At 36.5% G+C, this 18,944-nt stretch overlaps 1 protein-coding gene across 2 annotated transcripts in view; it reads left to right on the plus strand.

The window, feature by feature from the left end:
• The first annotated feature begins 5,270 nt into the window (after nucleotides 1-5,270).
• BRMS1L (breast cancer metastasis-suppressor 1-like) overlaps nucleotides 5,271-18,944 on the plus strand; it is a 43,755-nt gene continuing 30,081 nt past the window's right edge. Inside the window, exons 1-5 of one of the 2 annotated variants that reach the window (XM_008573981.1) lie at nucleotides 5,271-5,558; nucleotides 8,196-8,309; nucleotides 8,890-8,980; nucleotides 12,187-12,314; nucleotides 14,073-14,152. In XM_008573981.1, coding sequence (XP_008572203.1) covers nucleotides 8,892-8,980; nucleotides 12,187-12,314; nucleotides 14,073-14,152 — 297 coding nt within the window. In that variant the 5' untranslated portion in view covers nucleotides 5,271-5,558; nucleotides 8,196-8,309; nucleotides 8,890-8,891. The remainder of the gene's footprint in view (nucleotides 5,559-8,195; nucleotides 8,310-8,889; nucleotides 8,981-12,186; nucleotides 12,315-14,072; nucleotides 14,153-18,944) is intronic. The other variant, XM_008573973.1, reaches the window with a different exon arrangement.

An 18,944-nucleotide genomic window follows, 5' to 3' on the forward strand; every position in this document is an offset into this window, starting at 1 on the left:
ACCTTATACCTACTCTGTGTGATATTCTTATAACACCATCAGAAAGCATACCTCAGTTTGTATAGATGTTTAACATTTCTCTCTATTTTTCTCCAAGATCTGTGAAGGCATAGGCTGTGTCTGTTTTGCTTACCAATGAACCTCCTGACCTACACTGACAACGAGATGTTATCAAATTCATAGTTGGACTAATTCCAGAACTAATTTCTGCAAATAGAGAATTAGTATAAGGGTTGGTCTTATACAAGTGAACAGAGGCTATTTCAAGCACCTTTAGGTTGTTTCATTCTTTTTTAATTAAAAAAATTTTTTTGGTGGCTGACCAGTAAGAAGATCTGAACCCTTGACCTCGGTGTTATCAACACCACACTCTCCCAAGTGAGCCTATGGCCAGCCCCTTGTTTCATTCTTAAACAATTGAAATCATAGTCCCATTTACTGTAATTAGTATAAGTATAAATTGGTTTCATCTTGGTGTCAGTGTAGGTCACTAAAGCCCTTTTCTTTCTCTCTCTCTCTCTCTTTTTCTAAGCCCCTTTAGTTTGAGTTGTAAAAGTGTTTGCCCTGAGTTAACTAATGACTGAGTACTAGCTATTAGTTGCAGCTTCTGGTCTCCTGCCTTTGCTTTTCCAGATACCAGCCTCTGGCCTGAGTCAATCAGTAGTGACAATGTTTGTGTATTGTGTAGCTGATGTCTCAGCACCACCAAGCTCAGTGGTGGAGCTTGGAATTAAGTTTGCTTTCCTTTGGAGGCAGGCTCTGCTGATTAAAAACAAGCAAGCGCAAGGAACATAATGAGGGTAAATCAGAGTAAAAAATGGAATTCTAGCTGCTTCCCTATATTTACTTTATTCCAAACAAAGATGAAATTGAAAATCTTAAAAACGCAAGTTTTTTTTTTTTTTTTTTTGGCAGCTGGCTAGTAAGGGGAATCTGAACCCTTTACCGTGGTGTTAAAAGCACCACCCTTCCAAGTGAGCCACAGGCTAGCCCCTCAAAATAGAAGTTTTAATATTTCCTTCCTGCCTCCAAGGATATAGTGCTAGGATACACAGGTCCCACTTTGGAGACTACTGACCTAGAGAAATTCTCACGTGCCTGAAAAGAAATATACACAGTGTTCATTGAGGCAACTATTTTGAATAATGAAAAACATTCATAGCAAGCCACATGTTCATTAACAGGTGGAGGGGTAATTTGTAGTATTCATTCAATGGAATATATTTACTCAATGGAATATGTTAGAGTAGGTAAAAATAACTGGATTACAGCTACCTGTATCACCATGGATAAATCTCAAAACAATCACTGAGGAAAAAGTTAAATTGTAGCATAACAGGTAGTATATGACACCATTTTAAAATATGAGCACTTTAAAACATGCTAAACAATACTATATATTATTTATGGATACATACATATACAAAAATAGTATGCACACACGCATGATAATCAAAAGCACCAAAAGCAGGCTAATGGGTACTTTGGAAAGGGAAGGAGAGAATTGGGATTGAGAAGAGTCTGAAACAAATGTGGTAAAACGCTAAGGTTTGACAAAGCTTAGAGGTAGGTACTGTGTTACATATACAATATTTTGAGTACCTTTCTATGTGTTTAAATTATGTAATATTAAAATATTCAATAAAACCAATTAGAAAAAAAGTATACCCCAAAGAAGCTATGGGAGGAAAACTAGAAAGAAAATGCCCATATTACTTTATGCTTTGTACCAGAGCAAGCCCAGTAATGAAATGTAGTAGTATGGGATCATCTACATGAATACTAAGATGACCAAGAATTATGATAGGCATACCTTTGGAGAGAATGACACTGAGCCAGGAGCTAAAATGGTGGGGATTGATCCTGGGAGTATGTAGAGATACTGTGTGGCATATCCTGATAACAAGCTGGGTTTTTTATGGAGGAGGGAGAGGATTATCTGGAAAGAACAAGCCCACACCTACTCCATGACAAGGCTCAATGGGAGGAGGGATACAAGAAACAGGGTCCTAAGTGAGAGCCATATTTCCTTTAGAAAAAGAGGAAGCTGAAGGGACAGTTGAGAGAAGAGGATGAAGATACAGGAGATTTTGCTGATGACTGACCATTTTGCTGATGATGAGTTCCGGAGGACCCTCAATAAATGTGTAAATATGAATGGATTAATAAAAAGTGAAACTTAAAATGTATCTAATGTGTGTGTAAGCCCTATATAAAATGTAAAGTGCTACATAAATGTAAGACATTATTACTACCTCTTTAGCTGCCTTTATTGAGGAAACTTCATTCTGCTGTCATAGTTTTCTTCATATTAATTTGTATTTTCTATATTGACAATATTCTTTTTTACCTCATTAACTTTTTTCCCTTACGGTTCCTCTTACACGCTTCTTATACATCTTTTCTAAAATCTGTTTGGAGGAGGGGAAAGAAACTCTTCCCTTAGGCAAAATACTATCAGGGAACTCTAACTGCATAATCTCCTATTTTTCTGTCTGCCTTAAGCACTAATTTAATGATGAATTAAAGAATTTTAAAGCTGGAAGAGAACTTAAAGATAACATAATGATGCTGGCTGGTTAGCTCAGTTGGTTAGAGTGGTCTTATAACACCAAGGTCAAGGGTTCAGATCCCTGTACCAGCCAGCCCCCAACAAAAAACATAAAGATAACATAATGCAACCACCTCATCTTACAACTGACCGGAGATTATGTGGTTTGCAAAACTTAATCAGCTGGTTTCTAGGAGAACCATGTCTAGAACCCATGCCTCCTCCTGTCCAACTTCCTTCTGTTTTTCCTTGAAGAGCAAGCAGAAACAGAAAGCACCACTTTCTAGAACAGCATTGTATGCCAGTCATTGCATGCAGGCTCTGATGTTAGACTACCGAAGTTCAAATGTTAAATATGCTCCTCATTAGCTGTGTGACCTTGGCCAAGTATCTAACTGCTCTGTGCCTCAGTTTCCTTATCTATAAAATGGAAGGCATAATAGTATCTACCTCATAGGGTTGTTATGAGGCTTAAATGAATTAACATACTTAAAGCACATGACACTCCTTGGCACATAGTGACCAGAAATCTAAGCTATTGTTACTACTTAGTACAAACTGTGCTAGTTGATATAACAAAGATTAACAGAGGCCAGGGATTTTACCCACAGCTGTTTTTGTTTGATATGGAATTTAAGAAAAACAAAACAAAGCAAAAAACCCCACTTGAGATAATATTTACAAATCTGGATATTCCGCATAGGGATCTAAATTTCCAGTTTCTCGGGCCGGCCCGGTGGTGCACTGGAGAGTGCGCCGCTTGAGAGTGCGGCGGCGCTCCCGCCGAGGGTTCGGATCCCATGTGAAGACCGGTTCCCGCTCACTGGCTGAGCGCGGTGCCGGCGCAACACCGAGGGTTGCGATCCCGTTGCCGGTCCCCAGTACGGGCGCGACAATGAGGGTTGTGATCCCGTTACTGGTCAGTAAAAAAGACAAAAAAAGGAAAAAAAAAAATTTCCAGTTTCTCTTGAAAATCGGTCTGACATTCTTATGCCAGAATTCTCAGGTAGTAACAATTGGCTGGAGTGGAAAGCAGCTGCCCCCTTCACATAAAGTTTCGATCTTTTAACTTTACTGCCTGACTACTGCATGCCTTTGAATTTGTATCCTAGACTAAGACAATTCCTGCTCTCAAGGAACTCAAAATCCAATAGGTGAGATACATTTGCTAAACAATTCACAATACAGTACGATAGAAACAAGTACAAAGTTGCAAAGTACAAATTACAGCAGTAGCCTGAAAGAACACAAGTGTGTCCTAAATGGTGGAGGTGCTGGTAGTGATGTGTGTGGTCAAGAAAGTGGCTTTGCAAAAGAAAAGGAAAGGAAGGGGGTTGCAAAGGTCATAGAATGTGCAAAGACACTGAGATGGGAAACAGCTTGTGCGTTTAGCAATTATAAGGAGTTTGGTTTTGGGTAATATAGTGAGAAGGGGAGAAGTAGACTGACAGTAAGTAATAAAAGTCCCTTAATTTCGACTTTACATAGTAGGAGATATATAGCTCTTGAAATATTTTTTGTCATTAAATTACAAATCTGACTTTATTTACTTATTTTTTGGCGGTTGGCCGGTACAGGGATCTTAGCCCTTGACTTTGGTGTTATAACACCATGCTCTAACTACCTGAGCTAACTGGCCAGTTCTACAAATCTGACTTTAATGCAGTTATGCCTGGGTATTCTTACATTCTCCATCAAATGTCTTTGGATCTCGTGTTTGAGGAAGAAATGCTGTACAGTCCACAATATTCTATGAAATATCTTTCAATAGCAAATTGCCACTTCAAGAAGCAGCCCTGCCTTTATAATGGGTAAAACAGAGTTTAAGATTTGTCTGCAAAGGAAGTGTTCTTATCTGTAAGATGGGGATAATAATAGCAACTAACTCAGGGCTATTAAACTGAGAATTACACACAATATAACCCATGTAACGAGATTACCAAAATACCTGATACAGAGTTAAAGTGGTCAATTAATATGATTTATTATTATTATGATACTTATTGAGTCTTTGTTGTCTATGTACCCTGTCTTTGAGAAAACTGAAGTTAAATTAAGGCTGGTAGCATCTTCCGGCTGCATTTGAAAAAAATGAATGCAAAAGTACAAGATTGAAAATGCCAAGATAAAACTTCCTTCCCTTCTATATTACTGATTGCAAAAGTTTCAGGAACTTAAAGATTTTTGTGTAACATAGAAAGTGCAAGTAATCGTCTACAGTTACTAAGTCAATATAATAGTTTATTAGCGGTATTAAAAGTACAGTACTTAGGTAAAAGAGATAGTTCGCAAGCTCCCCGGGCTAAAAGCGCAGGCAAAGACCCTTTCAGGCAAAAGACCTTTTCACATCTGACAGTAACATCTTGGGTAGCCAAGGCAGGTCAGACAATCACTTGGCGGGAAAAGAATAAATACAGACCAAATTCGTGCAATCTGTTTCTGTTTAGTTTATAAACTGAGAACGAGTGTGTCAGGTTTTGTGCCTTGTGGGACTTGAAGTCCAGAAGGAAGAAGAGATCCAGCCTGCTGAGGCATGGAGGCCGGTAGCCTCTGCGGGTCTGAGCATTAAGGACTACAACTCCCGACACACACCGGAAGGCCGTGCCATAATTACGGGCAACCAACCCTGCCCGAGCACGGCAAGCCCCGCCCTCCGGCTCGGTGGAAGTCCTCCACCAATGGCAGAGCTCCCAGCGCAGGCTCTGCGGGTTAGGTTGTGAGGCCCGGGCAGGGGGAGGGGAGGAGCAGAGGGGGTCGAGAGCAGGCTCGGCCGCTGGGTGGGTCGGGGCGTTCCGCGCGCCCTTCACTGAAGTGGCGGTGGCCGGGCTGGGCGCCGGGTGTGGGAAGCGACGGCGCGGCTGGAAAATGCCGGTCCATTCCCGAGGGGATAAGAAGGAGACCAACCATCATGATGAAATGGAGGTGGACTACGCCGAAAACGAGGGGAGCAGTTCCGAGGACGAGGACACGGAGAGCTCGTCGGTCTCCGAGGATGGAGATAGCTCAGGTGCGCGACTCAGTGGGCATGGGACCCTGGGTCCTCGCGCCCGGCGCTCGACAGGCCGCTCTCCGCACGTCAGGCAGCCGCGTCCTGCTGGGAGAGCGGGGCGGAGAAAGAGGGAAGGGGCGGAGACTAGCTCCCGGCCCTCTGCTGCACCCGGACCGGTCTCGGGGCGCTGCCGGCTCCAAGCGGGTCCTCTCGGCGTGGCTGGCGCGGGCTTGGGCTCGCCCAGCTCCGGGACGTGGTGCCGTCCTGCTCAGGGTGGTGCCAGCCCTTGGGACATCCTGGCAGTGCCCCGGGGCTACCAACCCAGGCTGTGAACACCCCGCAGCTTGTCTGGGAGACCCAGGAAATGCCTCCTCTCCGCAGACCACCGACCTCTTTCCTTATTTTTTCCACTTTGCAACTCTTACTTCTCAGCGTGGGTGGGTTGTCAGGGCCGAAGGTAGATTTCTATGGGTCCCTGGTTGGCTTAGAATTAACTAACCTCAGCTTCCAAGTCAGCCCGTCAGTCAGCACTTTACATCAGTGCTCTTTCGGAGGCTAACTTGGGAGCTGTCCCGTTTATAGTATCTCCCTGAAGTTTTCAAAATTGAGAGGAAGGGAACTAATATCAGGGGTGATTTGGGATTTTCATGTACTTATAAATCGGTCGATTTTTGGCAGCGTTGAAATTCTCCAAATCTATTCTTCCCTTAGGTCTTTTCTAACTTTGAGTTGGTTCAGATTTTTTCTTTTTTGGGGGGTGGGAGGGAGTGGGAGTGGGGAGTGGGGAGGGCAGATTAACACCACAAATAGATTTTGCAAACTTTTAGGACGGGTTCTTCAAATGTAAATGGAATTGGTGGTTATTTGGATTCTTTTCTTTCTGTTCATATGATGGGGATGAGACTTACTTCTTTGGCTTGGCCTGATTTTGGCCATGTAAAGGAAGCGTTGGTGACAGGTCGATGACAGTCTATTATTACCCACTCCCATGCCCTCTTTTCAGGTGTCCCATTCAAAGCAAATCTCCATGGAAGGGTGTAATTTTAATCAGTAAATCAGCCGTCCAAAAATAAATGTTTATGAGTAACTTCTTTGTGCAGCACTGGGTGCTACTCAGTATGAGGTATAAATAAATAGTTATGATCTGTTCTCAATTAAAGAGCTGTCATAAGTTACTACTTGACTAAATTGCCAGATGAATGCTTAACTATAGACAATGCTGTAGAAATTCAGAGACAGAAGAACTCTTTTCAGAATTCGGTTGTCCGCAAAAGGCTAGTTGAATAAAGTGGGATTACCTTAATACCTTGAAGAATGAGTAGAATTTGGATTGGGGTGGTAATGGTTGGGTGTTCCTATAGGGGAAGGAATGTAAAAAAAAAAAAAAAAAAAAAGGGCAAAGGCCAGAACTTAAGGCCTATTCAAAAGAGCAAGGGTTGGGAGAAGGACTTGAGCTAGGAAAGGAAAAGGAAAATATAGATGTGAAAGATTTCAAAGAAATCCCAAAACAGGATTAATGAATGCAAGTTTAGGAATGAAGGTAAGAGAAAAACCCAGATACAAGGATAATGGTGGTAGTATCAACAGAAATATAAAAGTCGGGCCGGCCCGTGGCTCACTCGGTAGAGTGCGGTGCTGATAACACCAAGGCCACAGGTTCGGATCCCATATAGGGATGGCCGGTTTGCTCACTGGCTGAGCGTGGTGCTGACAACACCAAGCCAAGGGTTGAGATCCCCTTACCGGTCATCTTTAAAAAAAAAAAAAAACAGAAATATAAAAGTAAAATATTTGAGATTGGGCTGGCTGATTAGCTCAGTTGCTTAGTGTATGGTTCTGATAACACCAAGGTCCAGGGTTCGATCCCTGTACTGGCCAGCCGTCAAATGCGACAAAACAAAAAAAGATTTAAGATGGAAGTTAGAATATTTTACACATGTTGTTTTTGAAGTGATGGTGGACTATTTAAGTAAGAATGGACACTGACAGATGGAAATGTGGCATTGGAACCTGCCTGAGATGGGAAAAGAATAATTTGGAAGTCATCTATCTAACCCTGAAAGTAGGTGAAACTTCAAAAGTGGGGATTATAGAGAAAGAAGAACATCTACACTGTATGTGTATACATTTCCTAGATCTGTAAAGCATTTATCTTCAAGTGTTCTTTGCTTTTTTGATGGGAGCTAGGGTCTCACAAAATTGTATCTATTTGTTTAAATTCTTCCCCTAGAATTTTAATGGTGACTATTGTGATTTTTAATTTTTATTATATCCCAGAAAATAATGGATAACTTAATTTGGGAAGAATTTAATAAAAATATGAACTACAAGTCAGATTTTTAAAGTGCAAAGAAATTATTTAAATACATCTTGCAGTTTTGCGTCTTGTAAAAGCATCTCTATTCTACCATTATGTCTTGCATGTTAAACTTCCAGTTTTATTCTTCTCAGACCTTGGTACTGAGTAGATCCTAAGGCTACAGAAAAAGCTCTGATTTCCAGAGAACTTGGGGAGTGAGTCATCTTGAGGGACCAAATTTTAAATAGCCAAGGAGTCAGAAATATTTTTAATATGTTTAGAAAATTTTAAAAAATGAATCATATACTTCATTGCTATATGAAAATAACCAAACATAATTTAACTCTTTCTCATAGTTTGACCTTTATTTGATGAAGATCAAGATGCAGATCATTTTGCGCTTCAGTTATTTTGATGTGTTGAATATATGTGATGTAAAAATAGAAGATGTGGAATATAGGACAGACCTGGTAATTAACAGTTGCTTTCCTTAAAAAGTTTGCTTGTTTTTCTCCTCATTTGCTTCTTTCTCACTAACTGACAGTAATTTAGGGAGTGGGAACAATGGGAGCATGAGAGTGGCAGACCAAGATATCCTGTGGAAAACATAATGAGATTAGTTGTCTTTTTTATGCGATGGGCAAATCAGTCACGTGAGCAGTTCTGAAAGAAGAATTTCAAGTGTTTTTGAGCAATGTTAACCTTTAAAAGGACACAAACATTTTGGTGCTAAGTTCTGGTGAGCTGGTAGAAAACAAGCCAAGAGTGTGTTAATCACTTTACAGTCATAGCTTATAGTCAGTCTTTTAAAATTATTTAAAAATGGATAAAAATAAGAGGATCTAGAGACTGCTAGAGTTTTAACTCTTATTTGTATTTTAGATGCCTTCTGTAGTAGAAATTATTTTAGATGTTTTTTATTTTCTCTTAAGGCTTAATATAGGCCTTACACATCCAACTTCATATTACAGATTTTTTTCTATTTAACATTTAGATATATTTGAAATATAAAATTAATTTTATCTTTGATATTTGCCTTTTTATTAACAGAAATGGACGATGAAGATTGTGAAAGAAGAAGAATGGAATGTTTAGATGAAATGTCCAATCTTGAAAAACAGTTTACCGATCTCAAAGATCAGTAAGTAGTAACTTTAGAAGGTCATTGTCACTGAATCTCCACTGTGTCACATTTATATTGGCACAAGAGCAATTACATTCAGTCTCAACTATTTTCCCTTTTGTATTTTATGGGACTGACTGATCTGAAAGAGGCTTCAACTATTAGGAGATCAAATATCCTTAACACAAAGAAATTATTATGTTTTGTAATGATGAATAGGCTAATTATCCTAATCTGATCATCACACACTGTACACAGGTATTGATATTCAACTCTGTACCCCACAAATATGTATAATCAACTACATATCAATAAAAAAAAGTTTAAAAAACATCTTAAAGGAGAACTTTCACTTTGGAACTTGCTGGCATGGTCATGGGGCATAGCTACATACTGGGGACGTAAATGAAAGAGAGAAACTTCTGAGAATATAGACACCTTAATTTATTCAGAAGCTGACTCTTCCGTTTATAAATTATTCATAATTTTGCTGCTTATTCTTTTTCTCTACTTCCCTAGAAAGGCCAAAATAAGAGTTGAAAACCCATTTACTCTATCTGGAATTGCCAGACTAAAATGGGACAAATTTGTTTACGATATGAATCCTGCTGTTTATGCCATTTCTCATCTTAATTTTCATTGGTATTAGAGATGAATGTATAGATAATGTTCCATGCTAGTGCAACAAATTAATATAAGTAATCCAAAGTAATCTGAAATTTAAAATTTTGACTTTAGAAAAAAAAATTATACCAAGTTTTTTAAAGATTTATATTACTAATTTTAAATTAAAATTAGTTTAGATCCCCAAAGATTCTATTATTTGGTCAGTGTGGAGAGTTCATTCAGGATCATTCTGGAAAAGAGGAAGCAAATTTGTGTTTTTATATTTTAGCACAAGTAATTGATGATTCAATAATACTTATACAATGTTGAGCTTTTAAAGTGTATTTTATGGTTATCCAAGAAATGAAAAGTACTGTTAAGTTCTAGTATAATGTATTACGTAGGGAACTTTGCCACTAGTTGGTCATGAGGCCTGATCTTGTTCATCTTGGGGCTGGCAGTTGCCTTGATTTTTGCTCTGTCATGGCTCACTACCACCATCAGCCAGTTCCCCCTACCAGCTTCATTCATCTCTGAAAGTATTAAAAGTAGACCCATGACCACTATTTCATAAAGTTCTTTCTTAAGGGATTGGTGTCCAGAAAGATGTTTCACAAAAAATTAATTTGTATCTGGTTTATAATCACCTCTTTTTCCTCTTGCCCCAATTGCCTTGTTTGTTATTTTTATCCTATTTTACCATGTATCTCTGTAGACTGTCTCAAATACTCTTTAGAAAAGGTGGAAAATATGATAATAATAAAATAATAATAATTATCCTGCTTCTCCTGTTCTAAAACCACAGGGCACAGTAGCATTCCCTTCATAAGGCAGAAAACCCACCATTTGCATTTTCTATAGTGGTGGAAGGTGAGTTCTTCCACCTTCTTCAAAAGATAGAGGAATTTATACCATCCAAATTTTCATTTGTTTTAGTATTCGACATCTAACGTTTGTAAATAGTGTTGTGGTTGCTGCTGAGGGACTCATGATCCTTGCCTTTGATGTGTTTATACTTGAATCCCAAAGATATAGAAATTTTACTGATTTTGAGGAATCTGTTCTTTTAAAAGGTTAGTTAATGGAATATTATTAATTCATATACCCTCTTCATTCAAGATGCTGGTTCATAAATTCAGGCTATCTTATCAATATTTTGTATATATTTGATATTTTTTAGGTATAGTTATGCTTTGTATCAAATTTTTTAGCATTTTGTCTAATGTTGTGTTATAATTTAAAACAATATTAGTATCATGTTTTCTGACTTTATACATTTGTTTATCATTGTTTCTTGAATTTTAGAAAATTTTAGCCCAGACAAGAATAATGTATTATTTTTGCAGTTAATGCGGATAATTTTTTCCTCTTTTGTTTAAAAAAAATTATTACATAACATTCAAACTTGTTTTGCTCCTTAAGAATCATTATATAATTCTCTTATGCTAATTATAATGATCAATTATAATCAATAAATATTGATTGTCTTTATTGTATTGGTTTATATTTTCAAGAGGAAAGAGTAGAATTTTATATGAAAGCTAGATACCATGATGTTTTCAAAAGCCAATAGCTAGTTATACTAACAACTACAAGCAAATCAGTGGTTCCTTTTGGAAGTTACTGCATACCAAACTTCTGACATATTAGGACGTATTCACCTATGATAAAAGTTAGAAAGGGCGGGGAAAAAAATTACAAAATGGTCTTAAATTGTTAATATGCTTTGATCTTTTTCAGACATCCTTAAAATGCCATAAAACCAGGATTAGAAGTGCCTTTCATTAGGATGACAATATTAACATTTTTTGTTAAAAAGAGTTAGTTCTATCCTGCAGGATTATTGCTAAAAATAAATACTGAGATGTCTCACATACTCTATCTTTAGGTAATCAAACAAAACGTATTAGTGTGACAGCTGGTAAGTTAGAGTATCTGTAAGTAGTCTTATAAATAAGGGCAACAGAGACTTCCTGCCCCATTTTTTATTTCCTCGTTCATTAAGCAACTCACTTTGTTATAGGTTCTTCATTTGCAGTTGAGACAAACTGCATATGCCACATCATAGGTTCTGTAGCCATTGGTGTTATCTTCATCATTCTACTTCCTCTTTGTTCTTTTAAAAAATTAAGTAGGCTGAATATTGTAACACTGACTCCTTTTCAGGAGAGGTGAAGAGAGGCCAGGGAATTATTTATTTTGTTTACTGGTGATATCTATATCTAACCTATTCAAAATGATTTCTTTGTTGTTGTTGTTTTTTTAACTCGGTGTTTAAATGACCTTTTCTCTTAGAATTGATTTATTGTTCTGCAGTTAAAACAAACAAACAAAAAAATTGAGAGTGCCAAAAAGTAGTTATTTCAGTTGTATCTTTTGTATTGTGAATTAACCATTAAAAAGTGACACTGATTTAAAAAAATAGACAGGTGTCTATTTTGTATTTATGTGCATGAAGTCAAATATAACTGAGTTCTCCAGTTGAGGTCAAGGAAAAAATACATTTGACAGATTGTTAGAATATGAATGATATTAGGAAGAAATAATATAAAGAAATGGCAGATTGTTAGCCTTTTTTGGAATTTTTAAATTAATTTCTTAATTTTTGCTTTATTAAGACTTTATAAAGAACGATTAAGTCAGGTGGATGCAAAACTACAAGAAGTCATAGCTGGAAAAGCACCAGAATATTTGGAACCACTGGCAACTTTACAGGAAAATATGCAAATTCGTACAAAGGTAGCAGGTAGGAAAGTGAAACATCTTTTCCATATACTAGAATATAAATTCTTCAGTAGCTTTAAAGGTGTTTATCAAGTAAGTGTTGTTGATGGAATTACAAATATATTTACATTGACCAGAGTATTTCTCTATCAGTTAGCCCACAGTTATTTATTAAATGCCTCTTGCTTTTCTTGGCTGCTGTGGGGAATTAAAAAAAAAGAAAAAGCCCTCAAGTTGCTCACAATGTCGTTGAGAATATACTTCCACATGCGGTGAAACAATTAGGAACTATGATACCTTTATTAAGTGATACTGTTACTGTCACAATTTAATTCCCTATTAGATGAATTAAGGTTGAGTTTAAGGACTCTTGGTATTTTTCATCTGTAAGAATAATAAGGATTTCTTTTTATTTATAAAAAGCATTTAAAAATTTTTTGATCAGGATAATATAGAACAGGGAATTAGCCTTCAGCCGGATAATTTAATGATACTTCTTAATTTTGATAACTTTGGTTACTCATTTGTGGCTATAAATATATTTGTATGGTTAAACTTCAGTCTTCTGTTTGTAACTGGGATCCAGCCTCAGTCCTGTGTCTTAGTACTCATAATCAAGGTATGTATCTACTTAAACGATTTTTCATGATCGAACTAAAAATTGAACTTTAATTAAGAGATTGTAATTGTTTTTCTTTTTTTAGAACACTAATTGATCCTTATATACCTGTTAAGTAATACCTAAGGCATTGTTGATAACGAGTTCTTTTTGTACAAAATTCACCTTAAGCCAAATTTTATTCTTGAGTGCTTAATATTGAATATGTAGGTGATATGATACTTAACCTGCTGTCTTTGCATATTGACAAAGCATACCTTTAAAAGTAAAAATGTCCGTAATTTTCTTTGATGTTCTTTTAGACTAAATGTATGATAAGGAAATATTACTTGAGCCAATTATTTACTCTTCTACTCTGTGGCCTCCTTTACTTGTTGATTTTGCAAAGAGTAGTGTGTGTGAATGTGTTGCTAAGGGCATAGTTACAGATATCTGTCCCCTGCCTTTACTATACAAGGAGAGATAATTACATTTGTAGGACCAACTGTGGCATAGAGTTTAGTATACACATCGAGAGCTCTTTGCTTGCCATTTTTGTGGTGGCATATTTGCATGGTTATGTTGCCTATTTTATACTATTGTCTTGTTACCTCTAAGTTAAACTTTCTTGGGCATCTTCCTCTAGGTAAAGCCCGGTCAGGAGTACTCAGAACATCACAGATTTTGTTATATCAGCTTACACATTTTGTCCTCTTGGAAGCTTGGACTCTGAAAATAAATAATAGTTAAGAAATTGTAGTTTTGATGGGGTAGACTATCCAGTTGTTACTCTGAGTATAGATGATCGATGAAACCAGAGTTTATTGTCTCTCTGTTTCTATTTGAGAAACCTGAGAGATTGTTTTTCATAGGAGAAGGGTTTTTATTTTCATTTTGATCATTTTCTATCAAATATTTAGTAGTATTCTTTAGAAGAATGGGGTAAGAACAAAAATTAGCAGTGTGGTTTCTTTGTGCCTCTTAAATTCAGTATTCTGTCTCCTTTTGTATATATTTTAAATGAGCCTTTTTATTTTTAATTTTTAAATATAAAGTTAGAATCAGTCATCAATTTCTTCTTGATTTATCTTATAAAATATGATGAGGACAGAATTCCTGTAGGGAAGTGATAATGAAACTCTTTATTGCTAACATAATCAGAGTAATTGTGTTTGGTTGCAGGAATCTATAGAGAGCTCTGCTTAGAATCTGTAAAGAACAAATATGAATGTGAAATTCAAGCTTCTCGCCAGCATTGTGAGGTACTGTCATTTTGCTTATCTTTTAAGCTAATTTCATCTCTTTAAGCCTTTTCTGAGTGTAGTACTTAAAAAGTCAATAAAATAAGTAAAACAAAATTAAATAGTACTTTAGCTCATCACTTCTGTGTGATTTTTTAAAAAATACAGTTGAAATACACTGGAAGCTGTACTAGAAATAGGACACAAAGAAAGGACCATAGAAAAAAATGTAGATCATTGCAACTGTTACTTTAAAAGAAAAGGACTTTGTAATGATTATGTCATCTGGCATCACTGAAAATGTTAGTATAATTAGTATGATATGGAAGTTTAGACTCAAAAAATATATACCCAGTGGTGCAGTTAGAGTGTTGGGCTGTGGAACTAATTTCTGTCTAGACCTATTTCCACTTCTTAGGGCAGAATTCTTTATTTACAGGGAAAAAATAGATATATTTTTCTATATGTTTTGTTTATTTTGAATAGTGTTTGAAAAATGTAGTGCTAATTTTGCAGATGACTTTTCATAAAAAGTCTAGATAAGATCATAACTATACTGGTAGAAATAAGAGGACAAGTTCAATAATGATTCACTTTAATACACCATACACTAAGAGTAGATAAGTATGAATGCTGAGGTTTGTCGTTTCCTTTTCTTGATTACAACTGAGATTGAACATCTTTTTGATGTTTACTGGCTGCTTGGATCTTTTTTCCTAAGAAGTGCCTATTTATTATGTCTTTCACCTTTGTGCTGGGCTCTTTGTCTTTTCCTCATTTACTGTAGAAGTTCCTTATATATTCTGAATGCAAATGCCTGGCTGGTTATATATATGCTTTGCAAATATTTTTACGCATGCAGTGGGATCTTTTCTCTTTTTTTGATGTCTTGATGCACTGAAGTTTTACATTTTAATGTAGTTGAATTTATCATCTTTCCTTTATGGTATGTGCTTTTTGTATCTTTCTATTCTATTCCATTGGTCTATATGTTTGTTCTTATGCCAGCACCACACTGTTCTGTTGTTGGTGGTGATTTTTTGGTGGCTGGCCACTATGGGAATCTGAACCCTTGACCTTGGTGTTATAATAGCTCACTCTAACTAACTGAACTAACTGGCCAGTCCCCCACTACACTGTTTTGATTGCTGAAGTTAAGTTGTGAAATCAGAAAGTGTGAATACTCCAACTTTTTTTTCTTTTCTTTTTTTTTTTTTAAAGATGACCGGTAAGGGGATCTTAACCCTTGATTTGGTGTTGTCAGCACCACGCTCACCCAGTGAGCAAACCGGCCATCCCTATATGGGATCCGAACCCGTGGCCTTGGTGTTATCAGCACCACACTCTCCCGAGTGAGCCACAGGGCCGGCCCTATATATATGTATTTTCCTTTAAAAGTTGAAATTTTGCTTTTAAAATTTAGATCGCTAAGCTACCTTTAATTAATTTTTGTGTACAGTATAAAATGTGGTTCTAATTTTATTTTTATTTATTACATACCTGTTTTTTTCCCACAAATCAGCAATTCCATCTCTTTTATTTATCAAATGTTCATGTATGTGCTGGCTTGTCTCTAACTTTTTTCCTCCTTTACATTGGTCTGTTTGACTTTCTGCACCAGCATCACAATATCTTTTTCTATAGCTTTCAGTCTAGTAAGTCTTTTTTTTGGCGGCTGGCCAATAAGGAGATCCAAACCCTTGACTTCGGTGTTCTTTGTACCTCGTTCTCTGAAGTGAGCTAACTTGCCAGCCTGTTAGTCTAATAAGTCTTGATAACTCAATAACTTCAATAACTTGATACTCTTACCTTGCTCTTTTTCTTTTTACAATTGTTGTTTTTTTTCAAATTTTTTCTTAAGTAACTTTTTTTTTTTTTTTTTTTTTTTTTGTGACTCACCTTTATGGGGATCTGAACCCTTGACCATGGTGTTACAACACCATGCTTAACCAACTGAGCTGACCGGCCAGCACAGTAACAGCTTTTTAAAAACTTACTTTTTATTTTTTGCTGCCATATAGAAAAGTAATTTTGTGTATTGATATTATATCTAACAACCTTACCTACCTCTCTTCTTAATTCTGATAATTTGGTTGCAGATTCTCTTAGATTTTCCATGAAGATGATAATGTCATTTGTGAATAACGGCAGTTTTTTTTTCCCATTTTGTTCTTCCTCTTATTTATTTTACTTGTCTTAATGGCACTGTTAGGACCTCCAGTACAACATGGGATAGAAGCAGTAAAAGCAGACGTCATTGTTGTACTCGATCTTAAGGAAATGCTTCTAACAGTTTTCCAAGTATGATATTTTCTTTTGGATTTGGGTAAATACTCTTTATTGAGTTATGGAAATTTCCTGTTGTTTAAGAATTTTTAACATGAATAGTTGTTAGATTTTATTAAATGCTTTTTCTGCATCTATCGAGTTAGTACTGGTTTTTTGCTCTTGCTATATTAATGTGGTGACTTCAGTTATCAATGTATTTCCTAATGTTAAACCATCCTTAGATTTTTGGAATGATTCTTTTTTTTCTGCATTGCCAGAGTCAATTTGCTAATATTTTATTTAGAAGTTTCATTTCCATGTTTACAAGTGAGATTTAATTTTCATTTCTCATACTGTCTTTGTTTTGATTTCAAGATTCATAAAATGAGTTAGGAATAGCCTATATTTTCTTTTCCATAGAATAGTATATTTAAGATTGCAGCAGTTAGTTCCATGAGTGTTTAGTACATGTTGTCTTTATGACATGTTTTTTGACAGTCTCACACTCATAGAGAAGTAGCAAGAAGGTACAAAGAACTCTTTTTGTTGAACCATTTGAGAATGAGTTGACAATATGATGCACCATCACGCCTGAATTGTTTAATATATATTTCAAACAAATGAAGAACATTCTGTTAATGTAACCACAGTACATTCATCAAAATCAGGAAATGTGCATTGCTATTTTGCTACCATCTAATCCTCAGACTCCACTCAAGTTTTAGTGGTTGTCCCAATAGCACTGTTTGTAGCAAAGAGATCTAGTTCAGAATCACATGTTGTCTTTGTCGCTGCATTTAGTTGTCATGCCTTTTTAGGCTCCTTTAATGTGGAATAATTCCTAAGTCTTTCCTTGACTTTCATGAGCTTTACATTATTGGAAATTTCAGGCCAATTATTTTGTAGAGTATTGCTCAGTTTTGTGTTGGTCTACTCTTCATGATATGACTCAGGTCTTGCATTGTTGGCAGAAATACCACAGCAGTGATGCTGTGTTCTTAATGAATTCTATCAGGCTGCACACAATTTTGGTATGTACCATTATTTGCAATGTGTACTTTGATCACTGATTTAAGTGGTGATTTTCAGTTTTCTGCAGGTAAAGAAACTTACTTTTTTCCCATTGTGATAAATATTTTGAGGAGAAATGCTTTGAAACTATGCAAACATCTCATTCTTCATAACACTTTCAATTAACTAATTAATTAATATAAATATGGACTCTTTGTTTCCTTACACATTTTTTGTCTACTTCATTTTCCGTTATTGAGGGAAATGTATCTATGTGTTGGTAGATTTGTTGATATATCCTTGTATTTCTTCTTTTTTTCTTTAATTGTTTTTCTTCTTATTTCCTAAAAAAACCCACATACCATTTTCTTCAAAATAGTAAAGTCTTTCATCATTTGAGATTTGGAGACCAAAGGTGCTAATGATGAGATGCCCCAAGATGCATGTTTATAGTCTCAGATTCCTTTGATCAAAAAGGATGGTGGTGAATGCTTGTAATTCCAGGGTTCCTGCTGAAACTTCTCTCTCACAGATCTTCTTTTTTTTCTTCTTCTTCTTAATAGTGGTAAGAACACTTAACATGAGATCTACCCTCTTAACAAATTTTTAAGTGTACAATACAGTATTTTTAACTATAGGTACTGTTGTACAGCAGATCTCTACAACTTAATCAACTTGCATAAGTGAAACTGTATACCAGTTGAATATCAACTCCCCATTTCCTCCTCCCTGCCAGTCCCTGTCTACCACCATTCTGCTCTCTGCTTCTGTGTGTTTGACTAGTTTATATACCTCATATAAGTGGTATCGTGCAGTATTTGTTATTCTCTGACTAGCTTATTACTTAGCATAAGTCCTCAAGTTTCACCCATGTTGTTGTAAATGACAGTATTTCCTTATTTAAGGCTGAATAATATTCCATTGTATGTATATACCACATTTTCTTTACCCATTCATCTGTCAATGAACATTTGGGTTGTTCTCATATCTTGGCTATTGTCAATAGTGTTGCAATGAATGTGGGAGTACAAATACCTCTTCAAGATCCTGATTTCATTTCTTTTAGATAAATATCCAGGAGTGGGATTGCTTAATCATATGGTATTTCTATTTTTAATTTTTTGAGGAAATTCCTTATGGTTTCCTTTTTTTTTTTTTTTTTCCCTTTTTGTCTTTTTTCGTGACCAGCAACGGATCGCAACCCTCAGTGTCGTGCCCGTACCGGATCGGGACCGGCAACGGGATCTCAATCCTCGGTGTTGCTCCCACACCTCGCTCAGCCAGTGAGTGGGAACCGGTCTGTATGTGGGATCCGAACCCTCGGCAGGAGCGCTGCCGCGCTTCCCAAGCGGCGCACTGTAGCAGTGCGCCACCGGGCCGGCCCCATATGGTTTCCTTTTTTAAAAATTTATATTAGCTGGCCAGTTGGCGTAGGTGGTTGGACTGCAGTGTTGTAACACCAAGGTCAGGGGTTCAGATCCCATTACTGCCAGCATCAAAAAAAAAAAAAAAAAAAAAAAAAAAAAAAAAAAAA

The sequence above is a fragment of the Galeopterus variegatus genome, unplaced genomic scaffold, assembly GCF_000696425.1.
Source record: "Galeopterus variegatus unplaced genomic scaffold, G_variegatus-3.0.2 Scaffold54, whole genome shotgun sequence".
Taxonomy (NCBI): Eukaryota; Metazoa; Chordata; class Mammalia; order Dermoptera; family Cynocephalidae; genus Galeopterus; species Galeopterus variegatus.